Genomic DNA, 27,905 nt, shown 5'->3' with positions numbered 1-27,905 from the left:
TTCTTGAGATAAAAAGTAACCTCACATGATTAGTGTCAGTCGTATGAGTCACAAAATAAATGTTCTTTTTTAACATAATTTATACGAAAAGTAGAGCAGACCCGACTAGACAGCAATCACCATTATGGTTAATGAGATTCGAACTCATGGCACTATAGTTTGAATTGTCGCAGATGATCATTACGGTTTTTGGGACTCAAACTCATGACACTATAATTTGAATTGTCTGCAGATGCCAGTTTGTTCAAAAGTGCAGGAAAAAGAGAAAAAGCCTCTTGCATTAATTTGGGCATTGAACACTATCTAGCAAAACTAAGATCATATAACATATTGCCCTCTAATTAGCTCTCAACCATTGCAGTAACCTGGTGAGACTGGATTTGCTGATCTAATAAGCTGCCTCCATGGAGTAGAGGAATTTTAAGAAAGAAAGGATTGTTCCCTATACAAACACACAAGTGGAAAATACATTCCAATTGTGAACTAACAAGACAAGATGTTCCTACTAAATTTACACCACTTTGCGGGAAATATATAGCAAAGCTGCCGATATCTCCATTCTAGAAAACAAAAATGAGCCAAGAGTATATTACGATGTTTTGACTAAACCTGTTGTCCAATTCCGCCAATCTAACTTACTGATCGACTTATTCCTAAAGCTGACCATTTCTTTGAAGTCAAAACCCCACTTTTGGCTATTGCTTTCCAGTTTTCCTGATTCAACTTCCTCTTGTCCTTCTTCCTTTGTGTTGACTTCTTCTTTTGCAGATTCTTCATTTACATCTTCTGCTTCTTTCGGAGTTTCAGGCACCGCATCAGTTATGATATTCTCAAGCATATCAACAATTTCACTCATTTTAGGGCGAGATTTTGGGTTCTTTGAGAGGCATTTGTTGGCTAGTGATGCAAGTCGCTGAGCTGACTTGACACAACCATGCCCTTCAAGTCGAGGGTCGAGAATAATATGAAATTTCTTTGAATCTGAAATGTAAGGTCTCACCCACTCTAATAGTTTCTGCTCAGCTCGAGGAAGATTCCGTTCTAACACTCTCCTTCCTGTGATGAGCTCATAGAGAACAACTCCAAAGCTCCAAACATCACTTTTAGCGGTGAGTCTTCCAGTCTGGACATATTCGGGAGCTGCATAGCCTACTGTACCTACTACCTGAGGAATTGCTATTTCAGGCAATATGCATAGAGAAAATCTTAATCTTTCTGCTTGAAGTTTTATACTCCCTCCTATATTATCATAAAGAATATAACGCTGTTTGAGTGGACATGGAGTTTAAGAAATAACAAATGACTTTTGAAACTCGTGTTCTAAATCATTCATTAAGACTAAAATGGAAAATATAAGCTTATATTGTTTGTGGATACATAAAAATGTCTGCCCCCACTTTTTCATGTCAGTATATATATATATATATATATTTTTTTTTTTAAACTGGTAACTGTATATCAGTATAATTATTAGTCTCGTATTATCTTACTCTTCGATTTTTAGTATTACCTGTTGTTTCCTTTGCTTCGGCTATCGTATTATTTTGTTGTTCTTTTCTTTTCTCCATTATTTTCATCATGGCTTCTTCACTATTGTATTTCCTTTTCAAACTTACTTTGAAATGGTCTACTTGAGTTGAGGGTCTATTGGAAACAATCTCTCTACCTTCTCAAAGTAGGGTTAAGCACCACCCCTCTCCAGACCCCACTTGTGGGGTTACACCGGGTATGTTGTTGTTGTTGTAGATACATAAAAATAACATTTTTTTTTGGGACGGATTAAACAGGAAAGTGTTTCACATAAAATAGGACAGAGGGAGTAGGAGGAAAAAAAACTTATTAGCTCCAGATTAAGACCCACTGACACATCCAGTCTCAAATAAAAGAAAGGGAAAGAATATCAAGAAAGAGGAGGAAAGGGAAAAAAAATATACTTACTGATGTTGAGACATGGCTTAGTCCTGCAGCTGGTCCTTGCCTCGCCATTCCAAAGTCTGAGAGTTTTGCATTAAAGTCTTCATCCAGAAGAATGTTTGATGGTTTGAAGTCTCGAAATATCAACTGAAACAAAGACAGCAAAGAAAAAAGTAACAAAATGGATAAGTATAGAACCAGAAACGTCAAAGCTTAGAAATGGGTAATGCTGACAAGAGGCTGAATCCTGAATATTTCAAGAGGCCTTAGACAAAATAAAGTTATTCTGCTATCTCTGGTGATAGAGAAAAATAATCTTGGCTTGGACTGTTATATGCACCAAAAAAGTCATGGGTTTTCTTATGAATTTACAAACAAAAGAATCAATATTTCTGCAGTTAGTTCTGCCTGTACTCAATAAATAACTTTGACTTCTGCCTGTACTCAATAAATAACTTGACTAACCATAAAAGTACCAAGGCAATTGGCATCCAGATGTCAAAACTGTTATAGGAAAAGAATATAATGCAATACTCCATATGCTTTAAGCCAAATGTTCTGAATGAGACTTCTTATTTTCTTTTGGTAACTTATTCAGAAAAGAAATGCAAATAAATGGTGAAGCAGTTTGAAAAAAGTCATTGTTTTAACTTTTAAGCTTGGATAAACATCAGATTAAACAAAATCCACAGCCAAATGTCAGCTTTCTCTTTGGCATCTAACATGTCACGCGAACCTATCTCATATAGTTTTCCACATTCTTTTGCTATTTATCACATTCATTTTACTATTCTCCAGTTGATAATCAATACAGAATTTAGCTAAGGTCATTCCTTCGCTTTATTTTTTTTGCCTTATTCAAATTGATAAGATAAACCAGGTGGCGAAAAGGACCTGCAATTAACCTGTCCAACAGGATTCAAGGGCTTTAGTCATATGATTTACTCATCATCCAGGAACAAAAGGCAAGATTGGTTCTTTATCCCCTCAAAAAGAAAATATTAAAAGGACAATCAACCCTCTATATTGAACTTTTTCCTTGCTACCACAATTTGGAAGCATTGGAGAAGACTTTTTTGATAAAGATTCTCATATTGGAGGAGGATACTAAAAAGATTGACATGTATTTCACTCTAATAAAACACAATGGAGCACTTAAACTAACACACCTAACTCATATTTGCAGGCATGAGAGATAACGAAGTTCGTCTGTCGAAAGAAGACTTCTTCAATCGATCATGTAAAAAGGTTTCCTGATAATTTGGTATAGTCTAAAACACAAAAGTCTACATAGTAGCTAAACCACTTGTAAGTACCACGCGTAAAAATAGGAATGGATTTTGAAGTAAGCATTCTAAAGCACCTGAAAATCCATTTCTTCGTGCAGATAGGCTAGTCCACGAGCAGCATCTTGGGCAACTTTTAATCTCAAAGTCCAGGAAAGAGGGGTTTCTGATCGGACCAACAGATGATCCTCCAAGCTTTTGTTACGCATTAGTTCATAGACCAAAAGGCGTTGCATCCCTCTTTCATCATCTTCTGCACAGTACCCGATTAACTTCACTAAATTCGGGTGCTTCACTACACCTAAAAAGTTTACTTCATTAATCCACTCCTTATGCCCCTGAATACTAGACCAAACAAAAATGAACCACATAAGATGGCTGAGCTAGGAGGTGATAGATAAAGAAATGAACTTATACAGAAAAAGTAGAACTTATAATATGCAAAACATAACAGAAAATTATCCAAAGAAATATATATAAAAAGAATTTTTACTGCTCAAATAACCAGAACAAGCCTTAAAGCACACCAGCTACTCGTGATATTTTTGAAAAACGGTGCATCTTATGACATTATAAGTCTCAATAAAGGTTAATGCTGTGAAGAAAGGTTAATTTGATTAATTATGAAGTAATTGACAACTTGGTAAAACTAATATTTCAAACTAAGCTATCACAGATTGAACTACACAGCTTAAAGTGTTTCCTGAGTACTCTTTCCGTAGCAATGTAGTTGTCATGTTTCGCTTTTAGAGAGACAATTTAACTAATCTTTACAGCTAAATTGAATTATAGCCAAAAACTAATATTTCAAACTAAGCTATCACAGATTGAACTACACAGCTTAAAGTGTTTCCTGAGTACTCTTTCCGTAGCAATGTAGTTGTCATGTTTCGCTTTTAGAGAGACAATTTAACTAATCTTTACAGCTAAATTGAATTAGCTCAACTCAATATTTGACAACTGAAACTTAATAGCCAAAAACTAGCTAGACAACAAGTAAAGTTGCAACTTTTCTCATGTCAATTTGATTAAAAAAAGCAAAACGTGACACCTGCTTTGAGATTGAGAGTATAACTTAGTGGGCGTTTGGACATAAAAATTGTGAAATTTTTAAAAAGGTAGTATTTGGGAAAAAGTTAAAAAATGATATTTGGAAATTGGAGTTGTGTTTGGACATGAGTACAACTTCTAAAAATATTGAATTTTTCAGAGTGAAAAATGTGAAAACGTATTTGGAGTTTTTCGAAATTGGGAATAACAATTCTATGTCCAAACATGATTAACGTAATAAAATTCAGGAAAAAAGTGAAAATTGGCCATGGCCAAACGGGCCCTTAAATCCTAATTTAGTGGCCATTTGGCAATGAATACTTTTTACTCTTTTTCCCGAGTTTGAATTCTGAAAATCATGTTCGGTTATAAAATTTCGGAAAATTCAAGTTGAATTCCAGAAGCTTTTGGAATTTCAAAAAAACACTAAAACGTTGTTTTCACTTATTTTTAACTTCAAATCACTCACAAAAATTCAAACACAACTCCAATTTCTTAATACCATTTTCGCTTTGAAAACAAAAACTACTTTTTTTTTCATGGCCAAACATGATTCCAAAGAATAAAATTCCCGACAAAAAGTGAAACTTATCCATGGCCAAACAGGCCCTTAAATCCTAATTAACTACTAAGGGTAAAACTGGAAAAGTATAATTAGTTTTGTCTTTATCTTCTAAAACAATAAATAATTTGCGATAACAATTTTTTAAAAATCACACAGATAATTTGAGACGGAGAGAGTACGGAGAAAAGGCATGCCTGGAATCCATGACGATTCAATCTCTTAACAGCAACTTCCATTTTCGAATTCGAACCAATAACAACGCCTCTATAAACACATCCAAATCCACCTTCACCAATCAACAAACCTCTACTAAACCCCTTTGTCGCAATTTTCAGTTCATAAAAACTAAACACTCTTAAATCATTACCTCTCCTTTGAGTTAAAAACTCGTAAAACTCAAACGACTCGCTAAAATCCTTAGATTCTGAGACCAACTCGGACCTCGATTTCCGTGTAATATCAAAACTGCTTGATGCTACGCTTAATGAACGAACCCATGATACTTTTGATCCCTTTGAATTTAACGTTGTTGTCCCTTCTTCATTATCCTTTGTAAAATAAAAGCATTTCATCTCTAGATATTACGAAAATAGCCTTAGGTAACAATTACAATGGTGGATCCAGAGGGCTTATGCAAGTTCTTTTTACAGAAAAATGCAAAGAGAAGGTAACATTTTACATAAATATATTCAAGAGAAAATTTTCAAGAAAAGATGAGGGAATTGAAGATTTGAAAATGGGTGGTTTATGGGTAGGAAAGAATTGAGTTGAGGAGCGGGTGAACAAACATAAGTACAACCTTGGATTTGTAAATGTTGAAAAAATAATCGTGTGTCAATATGGTACTAATATATATATATATATATAATATAGGAGTAGTAAATTACATTTGGTACTTTGTTTGTGGGGGTATTATATATAACTGATATTATTGTATGTATAGATTATTATAGAGTAATGGAAGAGCAGGTTCTCTTGATCCTGAATTCCTGATATTGTCGTGTAGCCGAGAGAGAGAGAGAGGGGGCCAGTGTATGTTTTTTGAAGGGAAATTAGTACTATTAATAAATTTTTGACTTTGGTCTTCTGATTTCTAGTTATGTATATTTAACATTTAATTAAGAGCCTGTTTGGAAAGTCATCCGGTAATTGGAATTGGTGTAAGTACTACCCAAGTAATTACACGGTCTAGTAATTACACAATATTGTAATTATCACAACTTGTTTATTTGTCATAATATAATTACAGTGTAATTACAAGCGTGTTGTTTGGTTGTACATGTGTAATTCACAGTTAGTTCAATTTAAAAATAAAATTTAATTATAAAAATTTTAAATTAATATTTAAAAAATAAGTGCATATATAAATGATATTAAATTATTTATTTAATAATAAATTGATTCTTGAAAATATGTTAATTAATAATCATATATTTGTAACTAATATTGTAAAAAATAATTGATATATAATTTCAGATTAATAATATTTTAACTGATTATAAAACTTAAAAGCATACCTTTTTTGTGAGAACATCATGGGATTGGATATTTGACAAAAAAAGAATATTTATAAATATAATGTCATAACATTATTCAAATGTTTGACAATAATTCTATCAACTGTAAGTGAAAAATAAACAGCGTGCAATGTGAAATAACAAGTCAATAGTACTAAAGAAAATATTTTTAAAATCGAAAATATAACCTAAATTCAAAATCCAAAAGAAAAAAATTTAACATAATACTCTTATGTCAAATTCCAACGTTACATAAGTAAGTTTCAACGTAACATAAGTAAATACTCCTATAATTTAAAAGCAAGGGAAAATATAAGTTTATAACTTTATTCACAACGAAATTCTACTTTAATAACTTCACTCATTATATGCCAAGTTTGTTAATGACTCATTCTTTCTAATATTAAGAGATGTAGTTTTAAATATTAGAATATTAACACGGTTATGCTAAATGAATAAAATTAAAAAATTTAAAAAATACGAGCAATTACATGGAACCACAAGAAGTAAAGGTTGAGAATGAGAAGAAACGAAATGAAATATAAATACTATAAAAAGAAAAATATATTTTAAAAAATAAAAATAATTAAAAAGTAAAAATAAAAAGAAATAAAATAATAGAAATAAAAAATAAATTAGAAAATAAAAGAAATAAAAATAAATTAAATAATAGAAATAAAAAAATTAAAAAAGAAAATAAATTAAAAAAAATAAACTAAAATGTAACCCTGTAATTATAGGGTGTAATTACACCCAATTCTCAGCCACCACCCCCCTCCCCCCCTTCATAACTGGAGAGTGTAATTACACCCTCTCAATTACACTTAATTCCCACCTAACTGTGTAATTACATGGTCAAACAAACAGGCCAAACTGTGTAATTAAATCCAATTACACCCAATTACAACTACCTGGGTGGCTTTCCAAACAGGCCCTAAGGGAAAAGGGTTTAAAATACCCCTCTACTTTGGAAAAAGAGCTAAAAATATCCTCCTTTATAAATTTGGGTAAAAAAATATCCCTCCTATCACTAAAGTTTTCAAATATACCCCTGTCTTAATCCCCAACATATCTCGATTTCATTTTTAAACCCGATCCAACTAAATAAAAAACCTATATGGGTTACCCGCTCCTATGCCTAGTGGCTCCAGATGTAGTACTGGGAACAAGTTGGCCTCTTATGAATTTTTAGGTAGTTGGGTCGGGTTTAAATGGAGCGGGTTAAAAATGAAATCGGGTTATGTCGGGAATTTCTGTTAAGACAGGGGTACATTTGAAAACTTTAATGACGGAAGGGATATTTTGAACCCATATTTGTAATGGATGATATTTTTAGCCCTTTTCTCAAAGTAAAGAGTCATAAAGACCCTTTTCCCTTTAATTAATTGATATGTCTAGTTTTGATCCTTTTCACCGTGAATTTTCAAAAGTTTAATAAATTACAAGTGTTAGATCATTCAGGTGTAAGGTGTCAGGTGTCGATGTATTATGTTAAAATTAGTAATGTTACACCATATTTGAGAATTGAGAGTAATATAGTTTGAGAAATAGGCTAAAAATCACATTTTTCTTATGTAAAGAGATCAAAGTCGCACATGTCAGTTAATTGAAGATTAAATGTGTTTAGTCAATATTATAAGGACTGCAATTAAAATTCATCAATAATTGGGGGATTAAAAATGCAACTATGCCTCTTTTGAAAGAAAACAAAAAATGGTACTAGTGTGTCCAATTTGAAAATTTAAGAAATGAAGGGTTTGATTAGGGGTGTACATGGACCGGGTTGGTTCGGGTTCTTCAAATACCAAATTAAACCAATTGCATCGGGTTTTAAATCTATAAACAAACCAAACCAACAAAAGTTGGATTTTTCAACCTCGGGTTGCTCGGGTTTTTTGGGTTTTTTTTCCAGTAAAGTCTTCATACAAAATATATTACTTGTACTTTAGTATTTCTTTAGTCCTAGTAAGATATGACTATCTAATTAAAATATTTTTAAGAAAATAACACAAAATGTGAGATGAGAGATGACGTTATACTAAAATATTGAAAAAAAAATGTAATGAAATCGCATAAAATAAAATGATCATAATCTAAGTGGTCGTTTGGTTTAAGGTATAACATGGGTTATACCGGTACTAATTTTTATACCACGTTTGGTATAAGGTATAGATTTATCCCGGGATTATTTTATACCTTGTACCAAACGTGGTATAAAAATTAGTGCTGGAATAACTCAACTTATACCTTCTTAACCCACTTATACTGGTATTATTTTATACCATCTTTCAGATGGTATAAAATAATACCAACAGATGGTATTAATTAGTCCCGGAATTGTAATCCCGGGACTATTTTGACCTCAAACCAAACGACCACTAAAAGTATTAAGTCATGGTATAATAAATACGGCTAATTTATAAGGCATATAAAAAATGATCATAATCTAAAAGTACTAAGTCATGCTAAAATAAGTTTTTCATTGTATAAACAATATAAAACTAAAGAATAGATATAAAATATTATTGTCATTTCTAGTGTTAGAATTGAATTTCTTTTGTTAGCATGATTTTTGTTGGGTTTTATTTGAGCTACTAATATCTATAGGCTATAAAACTTATTGGACCATTCAAATTCTAATTCCAAGCTTGAAATAATATGTTAAAAGTTCAAAAGCTATGAAAAAGTTTAATAAGTATTTATAAATTACATTATAAGTAAATATTTTTAAGCATAAAATATTTTTGAAATTTTATACATGTAATGTCAGGATGGTTTGAGTCGGTTTGACTTTTTTTAGTTAAAACCAAATCAAACCAAGAGTGGTCGGGTTTTTTTTTTAAACCAAACTAGGTCAAACCAAACCACTAGTCGAATTTTTTTCTCGGTTTGATTTGGATTATCGGTTTGGTGCAGTTTGTCAATTTCCTTTGTACACCCTTAGGTTTGATATTTCAAAAACACAATTGAAGTCCCCACAGCTTCATCACGACAATACTGATCTCTTGTCCCAGTTTATGTTTGAATGTATCAGGATCAAAACACTTTTCAATGTAAAATTTAGCTTTAAAAATTAAATTTATATAATTACAAATTATATAAAAATATTATAAATTCATATAGTCAAGATTCAAAATAGTTTTAAAAGTCTTAAAAAGTCGTATTCAGAAAAGTTAACTCTTTAAGTAGTAATACTTCATGTAATGGGAAGGATTATCAATATTTCCATCAAATAAAAGTATTGCATCAAAGGGAAAAACAACCAAAACACGTCTATGAAAAGTATTCCCACCTGAAGTAGAAAACATTTGAAAAATAACATTTTTTTAAAAATTAAGCAGTTTCAATTTTTTTTGGGCTCTAGAGACTATTTTAGATGTAAACTTAGACATTAGCAGCAGTTGCATAATTCATAGAGAAACTTAATTTGGTTAAGCAAATTTTATTTTAAGTCACATGGAAGATGAATATTATGAAAAAGGAACCTCAACATATGTCTGTCTTATAAACTATTGCTTAAGATGGAGGCGGATCTTTGAATTTTAAGTTTATGAATTCGAAATTCTAACTTTTTTAAAGTTAATGGGTAGAAAAATAATAATTTGCACATTTTCAATGAAAAATATATATAGGATTTGAAATCATAAAAAAGAAAAATAATAAAAGAAAAAAATTAAGGCTTGAGTTATGACCCCTTTAGTCCGAGTTAATCTGCTTATCTTGAGTAGTCAAGCATACATCAAAAAAAATTCACGGTGTGTTCTATTTTAACTGCTACTATACTTAAATTTTATCTCATTTTAAAAAGTTTTATAAATATAGATCTTAGGTCTGACAACAACTTCTATCCTACGCTCTTCTTACTTTTGATGTGATTCGTTATTTTTCTTTCCAATAATTTTTCTTGTGGCATAGAATACATAAATCTTCGTATATTATAGCCACAAGGTCAAAAAAGGGCTAAACCTACAAAAACCAATGTAGCCATCACAATAGAGACCTGTGAATCAACTGATGATTTGAGTCTCTTCTCTAAGTATTTTCATTTTTTTTAAACATGCGCAATACTCAGCAACATTAAGCTCGTATTTCAGTGATTTAAGATTTGTACAACTGGTTTAAGTTCGAATAAGCAGTAGCAAAATTGGTTGTTTACATAATTGATGATCGTATCTATGCATTATAGATACTTTAAAAAATTGAAAGAGGATTTAATTGGAGATGAATAACTGAATAATACAGGCAAAGACTCATTCATCCGGCAAAACTTGTAAACAATTTAACGAGATAAATAGAATGATGATAGTAAGAAGTTGAGTCTGTCCGACAAAACTTGTAAATAATTGAACATAGGCAAGATTGCTCATCCGACTGAACTTGTGACAAATCCAATAGTATGAAATTTTAGCCGTCCATCTGCACTTGTGAACAATAATTGAGCAAACTTAATTTTTTCATATTTCTGTTGTAGCGTTGAGGCTATATTTGCAAAATTTCGTTAAACGGATACAAAATATGAAACTTGACTTCAAATCATCCTGTTTATACATATACTTATCACTTCTATGATTATATAAATCTTGCTCTAATTTAATTTTTAACAGTTAAAATTAAATTGTTTACCTGAGTATAAATATCACAGAACGAGTAAGTATGTATCATTACTTATAATAATAACAAATGGATTGATTTCATACTTCTGAAACGTAAAAGACATAATATTTTGTTTCTGCACTATCGTATTGATTACCTCTTTTTTTCCTCATTATTCATACTGATTACTACTCGATATTGTTTACTAGACACATGCATTCTTTCCTTTTATATATATTTAAAGATATTGTTTCCCCAAGCATGCTAAAAAACAACATTAGTAGCTGGTGAAAAGGAGGACAAGTTTTGTTTTTAAGGAAAATGCATAAGCAGGTGGAGCATATCACAATTCACAAGCAAACTCTTTGGCATTATTATTAGAGGAGACCCTATTTAATTGGCTTAACCAACAAGCCAGTTTTGTCTAAACATCATGAAATCTTTGCTTTTGGCTTTTTTCTCCTTTTTTAGTAGCTCTATCCCCCCTTCTAGACTACACTTGAATGGTTTCTTTTTTGTTATGGACTCTTGACTAATTTAAATTTGTGATGTGTAACGCCCATTAAAGGAAAAATACTTCCTACTTGAATTTTTTCAATTTCCAACCCTTAATAGTTACATCACTAGTGCAAGTCATGCATGATTCAAGATTAACTTGTTTCGTTTCTATGTACTTTAGAATTACTCATAGTACATATAATTTTTACATTATCAAGTCAAAATTGACATACAACAATAGATTCACTCTCCATACCAAAGGTCCGTTCAGACAATAGATGGACGAAGTTTGTGAGTGAAAACCATTATTCCACTTGAAATATTTCTTAAATCAGTTTTTCAAACTCAAATTCAGTTAAAGTTGAAATAATGGACTAATTATACAATAAATATTGATTTGCAAATAATTTTTCAAAATATTTATCCAAGCACTAAGAGATCTGATATGCTAACTTGAAAAATAAAGTTATAGTCGATTATATTATGCTGATTTTACACTATATATATAGAATTGGTGGTGAATATTATATTACACTCATCAATAAATAGAAGTGACATAGGTAGTGCCACAATTTATGCGTTGGATACGAAAATTTGGATTGACTTTTTGTTATTAAATAATTTACTTGCATTTAGACCCATATAGTATTAATATTCTAATAAATGCCCAATCTCTCATTTAATGTTGTACACTGAGGATATTCATATTCTTTTCCTTATTTATTTTAAAATTAAAAACAAAAGAAGACCATACTGTGAGTTCCGAACTTTGGAGTATTTTGTCACAAATTTTCCCATTGTGAGCATTGGAAATCCGCAAAAGATGACCAAAAAGTAAACCTATGCTTCATAAATATATCTCATGCAGGTTCTAGAGTCCAATTTTTCAGCCACCAAAATTAAATACTGCTCGAGTTTTTTTTTTTCTCTTTCTTTTTCTTGTTCTATATTTGTCAATGCGAGTTGTTGCACGAGTTCTGGCTGCTGTGCTATCCAAAGAAAAAGATGATTTATCAGCACTTTGAATGGATTTTTTCTCATTCAGCGTCGAGACATTTGCCTAATTATTTATTTTCATCAACCCAATTTAAAAAAAAAAAAAAAAAAAAAAAACAAGAACGACAAAGTTGATCCTCTTTTTGGATCGGATTCAAGAGTAGGTGATGTTTATTTCAGAAAAAATGTTCATACTATTTATTAAATCCCCTTTTTAAAAAAAAAAATTATTTTCAACCAAACAACAATTTTAGTGACATTTGGTTGAAAAGGTGAAATTTTTGCGGGTTATTCCTGTTTGGGATAATTGTTTAGCAATGATTATCTTTTTATTTCTCTTGTGACTTGATTTTTGAAAAAATCTCTTTTGAGTAAATTGAAAATCTTATGAGAAAAATATTAGACAACAACTAAAGTTTTATAAGATATTATAAATGTTAGATGACAGCCTAATGTTTTGTCTGTAAGATTGAATAATATATGAGCAAATATTACATTGGAGTCTAACATTTGTCCAGAAAGATGATTTTCAAAGGCTATATTTGCACAACTTTTAAAAATATAGCCAAAATCTAAACGGGAACATTTTGCGTAAATCAACCGTTGAAAAGTTCCTGAAAAAATTTGATTTTTTTACGCTACACAACAACCTAACAAACCCCACGGCAAAAAAGAATTTATTACTATTTTAGCCAGTATACACTGGTGACAACTACAATTTATTACAGCTAAACGAGTGAATTCTTTTTATATTGGCTGGATAAAAAATATGAAAATTAAAAAAACACACACACTTCACCTAGTTTTGTATCATAACCAAAATTTTGGATCACTTGCATCTGCTAGTTATCCTTGATGTTTTTAGAAAAATCTTAAGTATTAATCTCAAGAGAAGGACAAAACACGAAATTTACAAGTAACATGTGAAATCCAAAATCTTAGTCTTCTCCACTTCTTGTTTTTTTTATTTAAAATTGGAACTTCCTTGCTTTTTTCTTCTTTATTTATATAAGTGATGACTGCAACATCGTCTTGAATTTGTTTATGTGTGTCGTACTTATTTGACTTCAATTTTCTCATTTGACTCGTGCAAAGGGAAATCGGATCGGAATTCTTCTAAATTAATCTTGAATTGGTCTTTAGTCTCCAAGCTAAGCTACTTACGTTAGCATATTAGGTTACCTTTCAAATGGGATTGGCTCCATGAGTTGAAAGAGTTAGCCATAACATTTATTCATTCTATTTTATAATGATGGTGTTCGTATAACTTGTAAAGCAAAGTCATCATCCTCAAAAATTTCAAAAGAAGAGCTGAGGATTAATCTATGATATTGACGTCCTGATATTCATTTCAGATTTTTAAGGTAAGATTTGAAGAGAAAAGTCGTAAGCAGATGATTAATTGTCTTTATAAACCATTGGTTCAGGTTTATAGGGATAATACATTTAAAAGGAAAAAATTAAGCGGCTCATTTATCAAATAAAGATCGTTACATGGATTTTTTTTTTTTTGATTGATATAGTGAAGATCCAAATCGAAAAGTGAAAAAATTCATAATTGGAAGAATCGTGACAACTCTAATTGTAGTAACGTTGATTATGTCATCTTCGATGTATCTCAATTAATTATCGAATAGTCTACTATCATAGAACAAATTCGAAATTGAAATTTGATGTGTTTAATCTTAAGGTTTTAATTATCGAAATCATTGTACCTTTAAAATTATATTCAAAATTTAAGATTTTTTGAAATTATAGTTTAGTAATTCTACATGTATATATTTATATTCCACATAAAAATAAGGATTTCAGTTGAATCAGTAACTAATATACTACATCCGCCGCAACCTACTACTAGAAACAAAGAAATTAAAAAAAACATTTAACAAGGTTCAAACAAGGACTTTGACGCTCACTGAGTATAGTAATAGCCATCCCATTAAATACATCACAATCAAATCTGCCTTTTCTTTTCACCATATATATATATATATATATATATATATATATATATAGATATATATTTTCCAGAAAATATAATATTTCTATCATTCTTTTTAGGGAAAAGGGTCAAATATACCCTTCTACTTTAGTTTAATGGTTAAATATACCCTCCGTTAGTCAAAGTAGATAAATATATCTCTTCCGTTAGTCAAAGTAGATAAATATACCCCTTCCGTTAAGAAAGTAAACAAATATACCCCTCGGTTGACAAAATCCCCAATTCCACCATTAATTACCCGATTTAACTTAAAAAAAACCCATGTCCGACCCACCTTGACCCGCAAATTAAATTCTTTCCACCCAAATATACCCACCACCACTACAACCGACCCAACACAACAACCACCACCACCGCCACCACTGTTTAGCACTCCCCCTTCCCCTTACCCCCTAAACAGTTCCGGCAACTACCACTATTTTTCCTTCATTCTCTTTTTTTATCAACCTTAGACCTTAGTTATTGAAAAGTTAAAGAAAAAATGAAAAGAAGTCCTGACGTCTTTTTTGGAAACAGACAAAGAAGTACAGAATAAAAAAAGAAACAAAAAGATTAAAGAAAAAACAGAAAAAGGTAAAAGAAAGAGAAAGGAGAATATTAGAGAAGAATTTCATGCAATTCGATTTCGTCAATTTGGGGAGTTCACATGTACTGATTTGAATGGCTGTTCTCATTTTACACATTCAGTGGTGGTGATGGTGGTAGAAGTGGTGGTGGTGGTTGTGTTGGGTCAGTTGTAGTGGTGGTGAATATATTTGGGTAGAAAGAATTTAATTTGCGGGTCGAGGCTGGTCGGGCATGGATTTTTTTAGGTTAAATCGGGTAATTAATGGTGAAATTAGGGATTTTGTCAACTGAGGGGTATATTTGTTTACTTTCTTAACGGAAGGGGTATATTTATCTACTTTGACTAACGGATGGTATATTTAACCATTAAACTAAAGTAAAGGGATATATTTGACCCTTTTCCCCTTCTTTTTATCTAGACTCTGGGACGATGATTGTAGTCACACTGCACATACACAAGTGTATACATTGTGAGTCACTTTCTTCAATTTATGAATATAGTTTCAAGATTGATTATAGTACTTCATCTTAAACCCAACTTAGAGAAGTGAACCTAAGACTTTATGCTTTGAATAACTAACTATGGGATAGAAAGTCAAATTTGGAAATTAAGGAAAACTATAAAACGTAAAAGGAATAGAAGAAAAAGGGGAAAAAGAATAATAGAAACTAAACGGAAAAGCTATCAATCGGGTGTGGTGAAGCCCACACTTGTTGTGGCATGTAGCCCAACGCCTCAGCCCATCACAGAACCCAAGTGCGCCAAGTGATTGTACGGTTTGTCCTTCAAATGGACTCGTCTTTAATTTTTACTCTTCAAAATCCAGCTTATGCCTGAAGGGACATAAGTTTTTTAAGACGTTGGCATAACTTGTGAATATTATGATACATAATATATACCTCTACATGCAGATCAGTACAACCTATTTGAAGACATACTATTTACTCTATATGTCCTAATTTATGTGGTATTTTTCAGATTTTGAGAGTGAAACGAATTTCTCTTTGACCGCGATTTTTTCATATGCCTTATAAATATTTTAAATTGTCAATTATCGTGACTTATAGTGCTTTCACCTAGTTTTTAAATATGTAAATTTTATTTTAAAAAATTTAAAGATTTTATGTTCGAATTCATAATCAAAATTAAAAAATTTTAACTTTCAAAGTCTAAATTGTGCTATATAAATTGGGACGGAGAAAGTAACAAACTAGTTGATAAGGATATATAACAACCTTTAATAGTATCTAAAAAATAAGGACACAAATGAAATGCTTAGGAAATACAGGGGAGTACTAAACTGTAAACTAAGAACTTCAAACCTATCTGGCCTAAAGATACACTTTAGTGCTCTTTTCCACTTTATAAGCTGCTGACACTAGTGATCAAGTGACTAATATCCATAGGATAAGTATCTGAAGGTAGAAAAGCATCGTATGCTCTCATAATAGCAATTATATTTGCATTTTCTGTGGGATGAAAATTATCCCAGAACACATGTACTGCCCTAAGGAGGCATGGAGTTTTTTCAGGAACACATTGACCTCCAGCAGTTGTTTTCGAAATATTGCAGCATGGTTTATTCAAAAAACTCAGAGTACCTGCAAAAGAAATATAAATAGAATTTATAGCATTGGTCGACAATTGAATACAGTCAGACCTCTCTATAACAACACCATTGGGTCCAAGAAATTTTAGCTGCTATATCGAATGACTGTTATAAAGATGGTTGTTACTGTTATAGGTAAAAAGTTGGTTTAGAGAGATAAAATGTAACATAAAAAATTATTCCGAAAAATAACTTAGTTGTTATAGAGAGGTGTTGCCGTGTTGTTATATGATGATGTTGTTATAGAAAGGTTTGCCTGTAGTTCAATATAAATGGAGAAAAACTTTTGATTAACGTACCCATAATTGACGAAATGCTATACATGTTTATATACGTGAATTTTGCCTTTGTAAAGTTGGTATTCAGCTCATCTACAAGAGATTTCAGCTTCTCGTTGAATAGTTGAATTGCTTCATTGGTCGAATTCACACACGTTGTTGTATTGTGTTTTTGTAACTCTTGTGGAATGCAACCTATTCGGGGTAACCCAAACAGGGCAATTTTCCTCGCTCCATCTTCATATAGAGTCTAGTATTAAACAACATAGTTAGTATTAGCAATGCTTTTATACCTTTAAAAAGTCTTTCAATGCAAAGGAAAGCAAGATTATGCAAATATAATTCACTGTTGGTATGTGTTGAAGTGTATGACTGTCTTATCTAAAATGTTAAGCTGTTAGAGAGAGCATATTATTATTTACTTAATTATATTCTCATCAGTAATTATATTTGCTTCAGGCGTGTATGAGATTCAAAGGCTATGAAATTAGTAAATTGTCCCTTTGGGACATCAATTCGGATAGACACATTCTCTGCAAGGATATGTGACTTGGTTATTCTTTTCAAATCAGTAAAATTATCTGGAATTTGATTTGCTATTTTCTGCAAGTGGATGATCTTCTGGATCTCCTGTTCACATATAGGGGCACGTGGATCAAAATGAGATAGTGATGAAACTTTCTACACAATTTCTCTTTTGATTTCTTTTCTCTCTCCCCCTAATTATGGGAAATTGATTTCATCAAATCGACAATCTGCAAATCAAGCAGTGAATAAATCTCCCGTTAATGGCTCAAGGTAGCGAATAATAAAGGGCGATTCAAACCCAACATATATTCCTAACCTTCTTTGGGGGCCCATCTTAGTGCGCTGTGGTGGTGCTACCGACACATATACAACATAACCAAAGATTCGGAGATGAGCAATATTTGGTTCATGACCAAATACTAATTGTGATGGCCTGACGAGGAGTATTTATTATAATGAGTCGGTCTGAGACAAATAAGAATGCTGCATGTAAGATAGAATGACCCCAAATGGTAGTGGGCAACCGTTTTTTCATAAGTAATGGTCTTGCTATCAATTGTAGGCGTTTAATAAATGACTCAACAAAGCCATTTTGGGTACATGAGCTACAGGATGTTCAGCTTTTATCTCAACTGATAAACAATAATAATCAAAAGCTTGGGATGTAAATTCTCTGGCATCATTGAGACGTATAGCCTTAATGGGATAATCTGGGAACTGTGCCCTTAAGCGTATTATTTGTGCCAATAATTTCGCAAACGCCAGGTTACGAGACGATAGGAGGCACACATGAGACTATCTTGAAGATGCGTCTATTAGGACCATAAAATATCTGAATAACCCAGAAGGTGGATGAATAGGTCCACATATATCCCCATGAATATGCTTTAGAAAGGCAGGGGATTCAATGTCAACTTTCATTGGTGATGGCTTAGCTATCAATCTACTTGGAAAGTAAGCGGCACATGAAAATTCACCACTTTTAAGAATCTTCAGGCTCTTAAGTGGATGCCCATTTGAATTTTCAATAATTCGTCTCATCATTATTGATCCAGGGTGACCTATTCGGTCATGCCAAAGCAAAAAAGTAGTTGCACCATTAAACTTTTGGTTTACGATCGAGTGTGCTTCAATTGTACTAATTTCTGCATAATACAGGCCAGAAGACAAATTTGGTAATTTCTCCAAAATATATTTCTGGCCGGAGACATTCTTTGTAATGCCAAGATATTCATTATTTATTTCATTTAATGTCTCAACATGATACCCATTACGGCGGATATCTTTGAAACTCAACAAGTTTCTTGGAGATTTAGAAGAGAATAATGCATCTTCTATAACAAGTTTCGTCCCCATAGGCAGAAATATAGTAGCTCTTCCGGAGCCTTCAATCAATTTCGAATTGCCACAAAATGTACTAACATTTCCCTTTTTCCTAAGCAAGTGAGAAAAATATTTCTCATCTTTGAATATGGCATGCGTTGTTCCACTATCAATCACACAAATATCTTCATGATTGGTCATTGATCGAAACAAAATTTGAGGAATTTCCCTATATTCTTCGAGGCTTTCAAAGTATTTGCTTGAGATAGCAGAGTCTCGTGCTGATAACGTATTATAAAATAAAGACTATAAAGTAAATATACCAGAGACAAGTATATAGAGAGACTAATATTTTATTAAACTTTGAATTGATGTCCAAATGAACTGAATTGACTTTCTATTTATAAGAGGAGAAATACTTTGTGGCCAAGCAACCAGGAAGATGGCTTGATGGCCAAGTTCTCTTAGTGGCCAAGTAGCCTTTGTGGCCAAGTAACAAAGTACTTGCTCTCCAAGAAAATTTAAATGGACATACATTACTACTTTAATATTTAGAACAATAATAAAATTTTCGAGAACAATGCAACTATTTTAAGAGTTTGTATAAGCCATCAAGTTTGAAAAATTAAAATCTCAAAGACAATCAAAATGTAGAGTCTATTTCTTAACAATATAATTATTAATATTACTAAAAAATAGTAGGAATTAGCGACGGGCAAGTTCTGTAGCTAAACAACAAAATCCGTCGCTAATCCTATTTAACAACGGATTATAAAAAAAATCTGTTAACTATGAGCAATTTATCGACGATGTTCGTAGCTAATTCCAACTTCTTTTTTTTTTTTTTTTTTTTTTTTTTTTTGTTAGTAAGTCTTAAAAGACTTTCTAAATTTATTTGCAGTTTGGGGATGAAGAGGTGAAAGTTAATCCGAACCTTTAGTTGTTGGGCATATTGTTCTATCAACATTGATGCATATTGACTTGGTGTGTACAAATGATTTGTTGGGTAATATTTCGGCATAAGGTAGTTGTTGATGTAGTCATTGCTGCCTATTCCGACAATGTACAAGCATTTGTTCAAGTGCAAGTTGGCTGAATCTTTATTTCCTATTAAATCCACAAGGTGTGAAATTGTAACTTGATGATTTTGAAGTTGGTAATCCAAACTAATCCGATTGCCCTGGAAAAAAAAAATAAAGATTAATTTTCCAAGTGAAAATTTAAAGTACTTTGACTTGTTTTCTCTATGCACAACATAGATCTTTGTCAGAAAGTTAGTGTCACAACTTACCAATTAATCAGGCTCCAATGCGGGCACATGATACCGGATGAGAAACAACAAAAAAAAAAAGAATATCGTATTTCCTTTCGCGTTAACTATGTTAAAAAGGAATTTGCATGTATCTATAGAAGGGCTTGAATACATCGAAGCGTAAAATTATACTTACAAGATGGCTTCCTGTCTCGTTACGAATTCCTGCCGAACCAGAGGCATAATTCACACCTTGCAAGATGTTCCCACCACTCGCACTTGCAAAAGGTGGAATGTAGTGATCAAAACCTAGCAATTCCGCTGCGAATAAAGTAAGAAAAAGAAAAAAAGAAGAAAAAGCAATGTTTAATAACAAACAAATTAAAGTAGTATATGCCAAAGAACTAATATCGGAAATAATTATTATCAACCTACTTTTTTACATATTATCGCGTAGTTACTTATTTTTCTGTTGATGCATTTGTTTTGTCTCTTGCTATACTGTTGTCTATTTTCTTTTGAACCGCGGGTTTATTGGAAACAATCTCTCTACCCCACACAGATAGGGGTAAGATTTGCATATATCCTACCCTCCCATGATCCACTTATGAGATTAGACTGGGTATGTTGTTGTTGTTATTAATGAAAAGAAAGAGTGGCTACCAAAAATATATTAAGTTTGTGGCTTAAAAAAAAAAAAAAAAGAAGAAGAAGAAGAAGAAGAGAAATGACCTAGGATATCTGCCATATTCCGGCCATTAGTGAATCGTCCAGTAGGACCATTGGGGAAATCAATCCCATAAGGTGGATAATTAGCCTTTGCTGTTGTATTTAGGTTGTTATTATTGCCATTATCAAGTAACGAATCGCCAAAAATGAAATAGCAAGGCACTTTTGGAGCAGCATGAACTAATGTTATGAAGTTTAGGACCAGCAATATCGTTGTTATTGTTATGTTAACACAGGCAACCATTTTAGACATTTGAGGAGAAGAAGACAAATGAAAAAATCGTTGTAATTAGGAAGTGATGATTGCTTGAAATATTTCATTTGTAGGAGAGGCACTAATGTTGTTCCAATAGTTGCGGGTGGGGAAGGGTAGATAAGGACTATGAAGAACAAAGTAGTTGGAATGATTTCAAAACTAAAATTAACACGAGTGAAGATGTTGCAAATATATATATATAAAAAAACGTTAATATCTCATTTGTTTTCTATAAGATTAAGATATCTGAATGATTAAGATGTTGTCTCTAGATCCGAACACTGAATGATTAAAATTGTTTGTCATTCAACATTTAACTATGCATTATGTATTTATTTAAACATAATAAATATACAATTTAAATTTAAAAAATAACTAAATATTAAAAAATTAATATGAACATAATGTTGCTTGAAATTCTTTTGTAGGAGAGACACTAAAGTTGTTCCAATAGTTGTTACTTCGGGGTGGGGAAGTGTAGAGACGGACTATGAAGGGGACAAAGTAGTTGGAATGATTTCATAACTAAAATTAGCATGAATGAAGATATTGAAAAAAACAAAAAAACGTTAAAGTTTTATTCTGGAACAATTTTTAATTTATTCTAGGACTATTAATACGGTAAAATTCAAATTATCGAAATTAATGTACCGACATTTTTTATTTTTGATTTTACTAATTTTGATAACTCTATAGGGTTTCTACTTTGATTTTAGGTCGTTTGGTTTTTGGTTTATGGTTTTCTGCAATTATAATTATTTAATTTTTTTTATTGTTTGAATTTAAAATATAACAATTCATTATATGATTATATAATTTTATAATTATACTACTCTTGAGAACCAAATAATATAACTTGATGATATCTTTCATTAACGTTATCAAGTATTGTCACTATACTAACGTGCTTAGGCATTAAGTAACAAGATAAATCGATTATAATAATTACTAAGCTGTTTACAAATCAAATCCTTCTACCCGCGAATAATCTTATCTTATCTTCTCAAAACTGTGCATATTATTGCTTGAAATCATCTGCTCGAGTAACAGATTATTGATTGACAAGTCTAATAGATTTTGCATTTAAATTTGAACTTTTTATAGGCTTTTTACGTCCTTTTTTCTGCATCTTCTATAGAGCTAGCGTGCATGAGAGTGGTAGCCTGGTAGGGGACGGAAAATTCTGATGAATTCTTACTCTTCCTTATCGATAACTGTGTGATTCTTTGGGCCCCCCTTCTTTGGTGCATCTTTGGAAATCGTAACATTCCCAAGCTTTTCAATACATCATCATTTGGTTATTAGATTTTTCTTTTTCTTCCATGTTCGGTATTAGTATTGGTCCTGACCTAATATAGATTCACACCGAAAAATTGTACTAAAAGTAAAGTGCTAGCTAACAAATGTGATTCTGCACCAACAAGGCTCAAACCCGAAAACGTTGATTAAGAATGAAAGAGTACTACAACTCCACAACAACCCTTGTTGATGGTTATTAGGATTTCAATATAGGTAATATTGGTAGTACAATTTTATAGTGCTACTGTACTATCTTTTAATTTTCAAGTCGATCCATTGATCATTACAAAAACAATCGCATACCCGGTGTTCCATTGTAATCCCACAAGTGAGATATGAAGAGAGTAAGATGTACGCAGACCTTACCTTTACCTTTACGGGATAGTGGATCCATTGATCATTAATATACAAAAAGTTACCATTTATTTGACATCCCAAACTTTATCCATGGTGATTGAATTGAGACTACTAATCTTTGTCCTAGCCAAAGGTTGGACAAAAAGTGTGAGATTGATTAATTAGGGGGGATCATAAGTAATAGTGGAAGGTTTAGTGGGTTTTATTCTAAAAGAGGGTAGGTTTCATTTGTCCATATTTACCAGTCCTTTGATTTGGTTAGGGAGATCAGAGAAGAGGTTGAAGACCGTGATTTTATCAACCCTGTGGCTCAAGGTTGCAAGACTCTGCTACTGTAATATTAAGGGGTCGTTTGGTACGAATACAAGTAATGCAGGGATTGTAATGTTGAGATTATTTTTTATCAAGTGTTTGATTCATTGTATTAAAAATTAGATATACAATGAATAATCTAAGCTTGTGTTTGGTTTAAAACTGTACAAAATCTTCTTTACAATTACACCCTTGAATATTTGTAGGATTTTCTATTTCATGTAATTGGGGAAAGGGTTTGAGGGGTAATTTAGTCATTTTAAGGGTCTTATCCAGGTATAGTTAAACCTGGTATAAGTGATCCCTTGGTTTCCTCGGTATTAGATAAGCCCCCCTATGGTGTATAAGTAATCCATCTATTAGATACGATCAAATTGAATTAACCAAACATTGTATTGGATGGACTCAATTTTAATACAAGGACTATTTCGATTAATACAGCCTACCAAACGTAAATGGGATAATAATAACACCATTTCGTCCCTTAGCTACTTGGAAATTCTGATTTTGACTTTTGTGATATGACTCAGTATATTTAACATTATTTAAATGTATATTTTTATCCCATTATGTAAAACATGTTATAATTGATGTATTTTTTAGAATTAGACTATCCTCAAATATAGGTTAAAATACAAGCTTAGTGTAACTCATAAGTAATTTAGTGATAGAACATTTAATAATTGCGCTAAATTTATGAATATTCACACGTAAAGGGATAAAAAATGAATTTTCGGAAAAAAGACATCCCTGCATTGAATTTGTGCAATAGTACTAATAAGACTGACAATTATACGAAAATGAGACAACAGTAGAACGGATCAAATATGCATTTTTTGGAAACCACGTACTGCATGTTGCCCAGTACTAGCCAAACTGTTAACAAAAGAAAACATAGACCTTAGTATCAATTTTCCCTGGAAGTTGTTAAAAAGTTAACCAAACATTAATTTTCAGCCACAAATTAAAGACTGGGTATTTACATATGGGTAAAAATTCACACTCACACAATATTTTAATATATGCTTTTATTGCTAAACCATAATTAACTAATACATATATAGAATCTCCTCCCTCTCTGGTAAGGCTTCTAAACAAGCGATTCTAGTGTTCTAACATCAAGTTGTAAATGAAACAGTCCGAGCCTCCGAGGGCTACATATCTATCAAAACCTTCAAAATATTCTCAAATTCTTGCTTCTAAGGCTGTTAAAATAAATTACATTTAGGGCTCATTTTGCGAGTTACGTTTAACTGTACTCATTACTTTAACTCGAATTAACTATGTATAAATTATGCAAAAAAAAATTGAAATGTCCAATGATATAAACGAATAATTTATAAGCTTCAAACTTCTTAGGTCAAAGCATGTTGCATATGTCAAAGGTGATGGTCTGGTTTCATGTATCCTTATAATGCAGCAAGGACGGAGCTACAAGTTTATCTAGGGGTTCGGCGGAATAGGAGAACTTTAGTTCAATGTCAGAATTGTCCTTAAAGACCCTTTAAACTTGGCGTGTTTTATTTAAACCCCCCTTAAACTATATCTGGTTCCTAATTACCCCCTTTATTTGACTTTTTTATAATCGTTATCCCTCAAGCAATAACTGATCATAACTATCTCTCCCCCGCCCCCATTGTTGACTTTTCTGTAAATCAAGTGATTTCAAATGATGTTTCATGCATGAAAGTATAAAATAACAGCCACATCATATTAATCTGATGTGTAGAAAAATTATAAAAGCCATTTCCTTTTACCCATTCCAACAACTATTTCCTTATGTCCTTCAGATATCTTCTCTATTCCTCTATTAAAATATAACTACCAATTTTTCCTTCTTTCCCCATTTTTTGAGGGATTAACGATTATAGAGAAGTCAAGTACATGGGATGATTAAGACCAGTTATTGTTTGAGGGGTACCGATTATAGAAAAGTCAAGTATAGGGGTATAATTAGGATCAAGTATAGTTCAAGGGGATCTGAATAAAACGCATCAAATTTAGGGGGTTCATTAGGTATTCTGCCTAGTCAAACTGAGAATCTGAGTTAAAATTCACTTAATGTGTATAAATAATTTATCATAAACCTAGTAACTTGACAAGATTAGAATCCACAACCCATAATAAGCTTCGTATCCTGGCTCTGTCTCTGCAGATGCTGCTTGGATTTTTCAATATTTATCATGACATACTTGTGTCCAACGGGTAAGATAAGGGTTTGGGTGCTTCATTTGAATTCTTCGAAGTACACTAGAATTTAATGTCATAAAAGTTGACGCACCAGTATCCGATTCTTTCACGTAGGTGTACCACATATGCACCCCGTAAGCAAGTCCTAGAAACATTGATCTAGCTTAATGGAGAGTCACGGACTTCAAAGAAAGATTTATTCTTGACGACAATGTCATACATATCTCGAGATTTGAAGTTAGTAAAGCTTTTAGGAAGTGAGATTAGGTGTGCAGAATCATCTGATTTATGGTACTGTAGTAGGTCCGATCTTATTGGGTTGTTGTATCGACTCCATCCGAGTTCGATGAGTCTCTTCTCTAGTTCTTCATAGGAACTTATCGTCTCGTTCTCCGGTAGATACACGAGCACCCTAGGGCGGGCTCCCGGTGCAGTGGGTGTACCTGTGCCTATAAAGACGAATACAAAATTTAGAGTCAGTACGTGAACGAACGTTACCAAGGAAGAAGATGGAAATGTAACCTATGACATGATTGGGGAATTAAGCATTTTGCCTTGAATTACCAATAAAAAATTTATATTATAAAATCCTTGTTGAATCCAACAAATTGTGTATTAATACCAATACGATAGAAAGTTTTGAATCAATAATTTCTTGAAAGTCATTTTTTAAAAAAAATATGACCCCTTTGTCTGATTAGTCAGTTTTCAAGGATGGAGAAGCTTTTCTGCCAATCTCAGGCATACTACCAATGGATTATTTGATTTGATCGACAATCTAGGGTATGAAGCAATTTATCCATCTCTAATTAAATATCCAATGGATTATTGGATCCATATTGAAGCAATGAGCTAGATGAAGAAGGCCTCCTAAAATAAAGGGGATAAATGACCAAGACTAAAAAACAATTTAAGATGGCATTGTCCAAGAAGAAGCAATCCCAAAGCAAAGTCACTGTAATATCTCCTACTATACCCTCACCCATTCTTACTAAGAAACTGAAAGAAGCCTCAAAAACAGAAGAAAGAGTGGAAAGTGAGGAAGAAAGAGATGTAGAAACTACGGGTATAGTTTAAGAAACCAACGGCTTAATCTCTCTAAGCGCCATCGTAAATATACAATATAAAATGCATATAGATATTCAGGCGTCTCTATAGCATCAAACACATGCAATCAATTTCTCCGCGAGTGTGTAGCATTATCGAACCTAACCATTAAAATTTAATTAAAGTAAAAAGAAAAAAAAATCAAGTTTAATAAGGTAACTGTTCGCTTAAAGATCGAACGATGCAATTTTAAGAAATTCAGCTTTTTCACAGACATATATATATACACACATATATTGAGTACCTGGATATGTTGGTCGTTTTTGCTCGAAGGACTCACGAGTAGGGTTTTTAATCAAATGGACAACACCCTTGTTGTCGAATATCCATACACCAGACATTGCTTGAATTATATTTCTAGCTCCAATGAAGAAAGAAAAATAATACTACATACCTTTGAGAAATGAGCTGAATCTAAAGTTGATGAAATGCTTTCTTTTGGAGCAGTAGATGTCTCCCTGTGTAGGGTTGCTAGTACAGCATGTGATCACTGATATCCTGGAAGACTGGACTTACCTTTTTGGGATGCTAGTTCATTTACTTTCGACGTGTTTTGATTTTTATATCCTAATAGTACAAATAATTTTAGCTAGCTTTAATCTCAACATCATTTATAAGCCAACTACACACAATGTTTAATCAATGTCTCTGTTTCAATTTATTTATCTTATTTTTCTTTTAATCAGTTTAAAAAAGAATATATTTTTTTTTTTGACAACTCTCTAATTCCAACTTTTAACATGACATATTTAAGACCATAAAATTAAAAGACATTTTGGTACATTCTACATATATTTAGTTTAAGACCATAAATTTTAAAAAAAATCTTTACTTTCTTAAACGTTGTATCAAGTCAAAACAAACAAACAAATTTAAACAGAAGGAGTATATAGTAAGCGTGGTTTATTAAAATGGAAAATATAATATGGTAAATTACTTGCTAACAACTATAAATGGATTTTAGGCCTACCGTAACCTCAAAAGTTGGTTCAAGAGGCCGTGAAAATTGTCCAAGCTATATTAGAGAGACTACCCATCCTTCAAAGCAGAGGTGAATGTACGATTTCTAGATCATGGTTACACTACTAAATAAAGAAGAAAAAAATGCATTAACTGAGAATTGATCCTTGTTCCTCTTGATAAATAACTTAGCTTTTAATCACATGTACCAGTCAGATTGTTTGTAGCATGGGTGTGATTAAGTAATATTAGATCAATTCTAGAAAATATGTACACAAAATATCTAGTTTTGCGAAAAAATCACGTGTTCACGTGCCCCAAATTTTTCACATAAATTTGCCTTGCCTTAAAGGATCAATGTGGGACTCTTCACAACAACTTCAATTTATTGACTTTGTAAATTTATCTCACGCACTATTAGTGCTTATATTGAATGGATTTAACTTGCACATTAATATTTTTTGCGTTCCAATATATATATTAATATTTTCTCTGTTTCAATTTAAGTGACATAATTTGAATTAAGAAGAGAAAACCAGGGATGCTTTACTTTGATCGATCCCCCCTAACTCCTAATTACCAGCTTTATTGTCAATGGAATTGTGTATTTATTGGGTTCCTTTTTGTATATCTCACATTAAGAAGGCAAGGTCTAGTCCTCCTCCTTTGGATGAGGCTCCTTTGCATTTTCCCAAAGTTTTTACTTGGATGGGAAC

The 27,905-nt window shown here is 32.1% G+C and overlaps 3 protein-coding genes across 3 annotated transcripts; all 3 read right to left on the bottom strand.

The window, feature by feature from the left end:
* Positions 1-257: 257 nt before the first annotated feature.
* Positions 258-5,851, bottom strand: LOC132605870 (serine/threonine-protein kinase PCRK1). The gene is made up of 4 exons (XM_060319129.1): positions 5,010-5,851; positions 3,278-3,538; positions 1,939-2,061; positions 258-1,165 (listed from the first exon to the last, which is right to left on the bottom strand). The coding sequence occupies exons 1-4, from the start codon at positions 5,385-5,387 to the stop codon at positions 590-592; spliced, it is 1,338 nt and encodes a 445-aa protein (XP_060175112.1). The 5' UTR covers positions 5,388-5,851; the 3' UTR covers positions 258-589.
* A 10,326-nt stretch (positions 5,852-16,177) lies between these two features.
* On the bottom strand, positions 16,178-21,046 carry LOC132604986 (GDSL esterase/lipase At1g29670-like). Its single transcript, XM_060318324.1, has 5 exons — positions 20,712-21,046; positions 20,176-20,300; positions 19,662-19,907; positions 16,898-17,126; positions 16,178-16,590 (listed from the first exon to the last, which is right to left on the bottom strand). Exons 1-5 carry the CDS (start codon positions 20,959-20,961, stop codon positions 16,352-16,354), a joined length of 1,089 nt encoding a protein of 362 aa, XP_060174307.1. The 5' UTR covers positions 20,962-21,046; the 3' UTR covers positions 16,178-16,351.
* A 3,976-nt stretch (positions 21,047-25,022) lies between these two features.
* LOC132604985 (flowering-promoting factor 1-like) lies at positions 25,023-26,725 on the bottom strand. Its single transcript, XM_060318323.1, has 2 exons — positions 26,474-26,725; positions 25,023-25,571 (listed from the first exon to the last, which is right to left on the bottom strand). Exons 1-2 carry the CDS (start codon positions 26,568-26,570, stop codon positions 25,282-25,284), a joined length of 387 nt encoding a protein of 128 aa, XP_060174306.1. The 5' UTR covers positions 26,571-26,725; the 3' UTR covers positions 25,023-25,281.
* Between the last annotated feature and the right edge of the window lie 1,180 nt (positions 26,726-27,905).

The sequence above is a fragment of the Lycium barbarum genome, chromosome 8 (genome assembly GCF_019175385.1).
Source record: "Lycium barbarum isolate Lr01 chromosome 8, ASM1917538v2, whole genome shotgun sequence".
Classification (NCBI taxonomy): Eukaryota; Viridiplantae; Streptophyta; class Magnoliopsida; order Solanales; family Solanaceae; genus Lycium; species Lycium barbarum.
The sequence above is the reverse complement of the archived record's forward strand: the minus strand, read 5'-3'. Positions and strand labels throughout refer to the sequence as shown.

Bases quoted from the DNA above. Each gene is read 5' to 3' on its own strand.
- LOC132604986 (XM_060318324.1), bottom strand. From the start codon at position 20,961: ATGTCTAAAATGGTTGCCTGTGTTAACATAACAATAACAACGATATTG. The intron at 20,301-20,711 runs GTCATTTCTCTT...CTTTATTCGCAG, and splicing joins GAATATGGCAGATATCCTAG to CGGAATTGCTAGGTTTTGAT. The intron at 17,127-19,661 runs GTTCGGATTAAC...GTTTAATACTAG, and splicing joins AATATGCCCAACAACTAAAG to ACTCTATATGAAGATGGAGC.
- LOC132605870 (XM_060319129.1), bottom strand. From the start codon at position 5,387: ATGAAATGCTTTTATTTTACAAAGGATAATGAAGAAGGGACAACAACG. The intron at 3,539-5,009 runs GCATGCCTTTTC...TCTAGTATTCAG, and splicing joins TGAATCGTCATGGATTCCAG to GGGCATAAGGAGTGGATTAA. The intron at 1,166-1,938 runs GTAAGTATATTT...GCAATTCCTCAG, and splicing joins TAAGCCATGTCTCAACATCA to GTAGTAGGTACAGTAGGCTA.
- LOC132604985 (XM_060318323.1), bottom strand. From the start codon at position 26,570: ATGTCTGGTGTATGGATATTCGACAACAAGGGTGTTGTCCATTTGATT. The intron at 25,572-26,473 runs GTACTCAATATA...TCGTCTTTATAG, and splicing joins AAAACGACCAACATATCCAG to GCACAGGTACACCCACTGCA.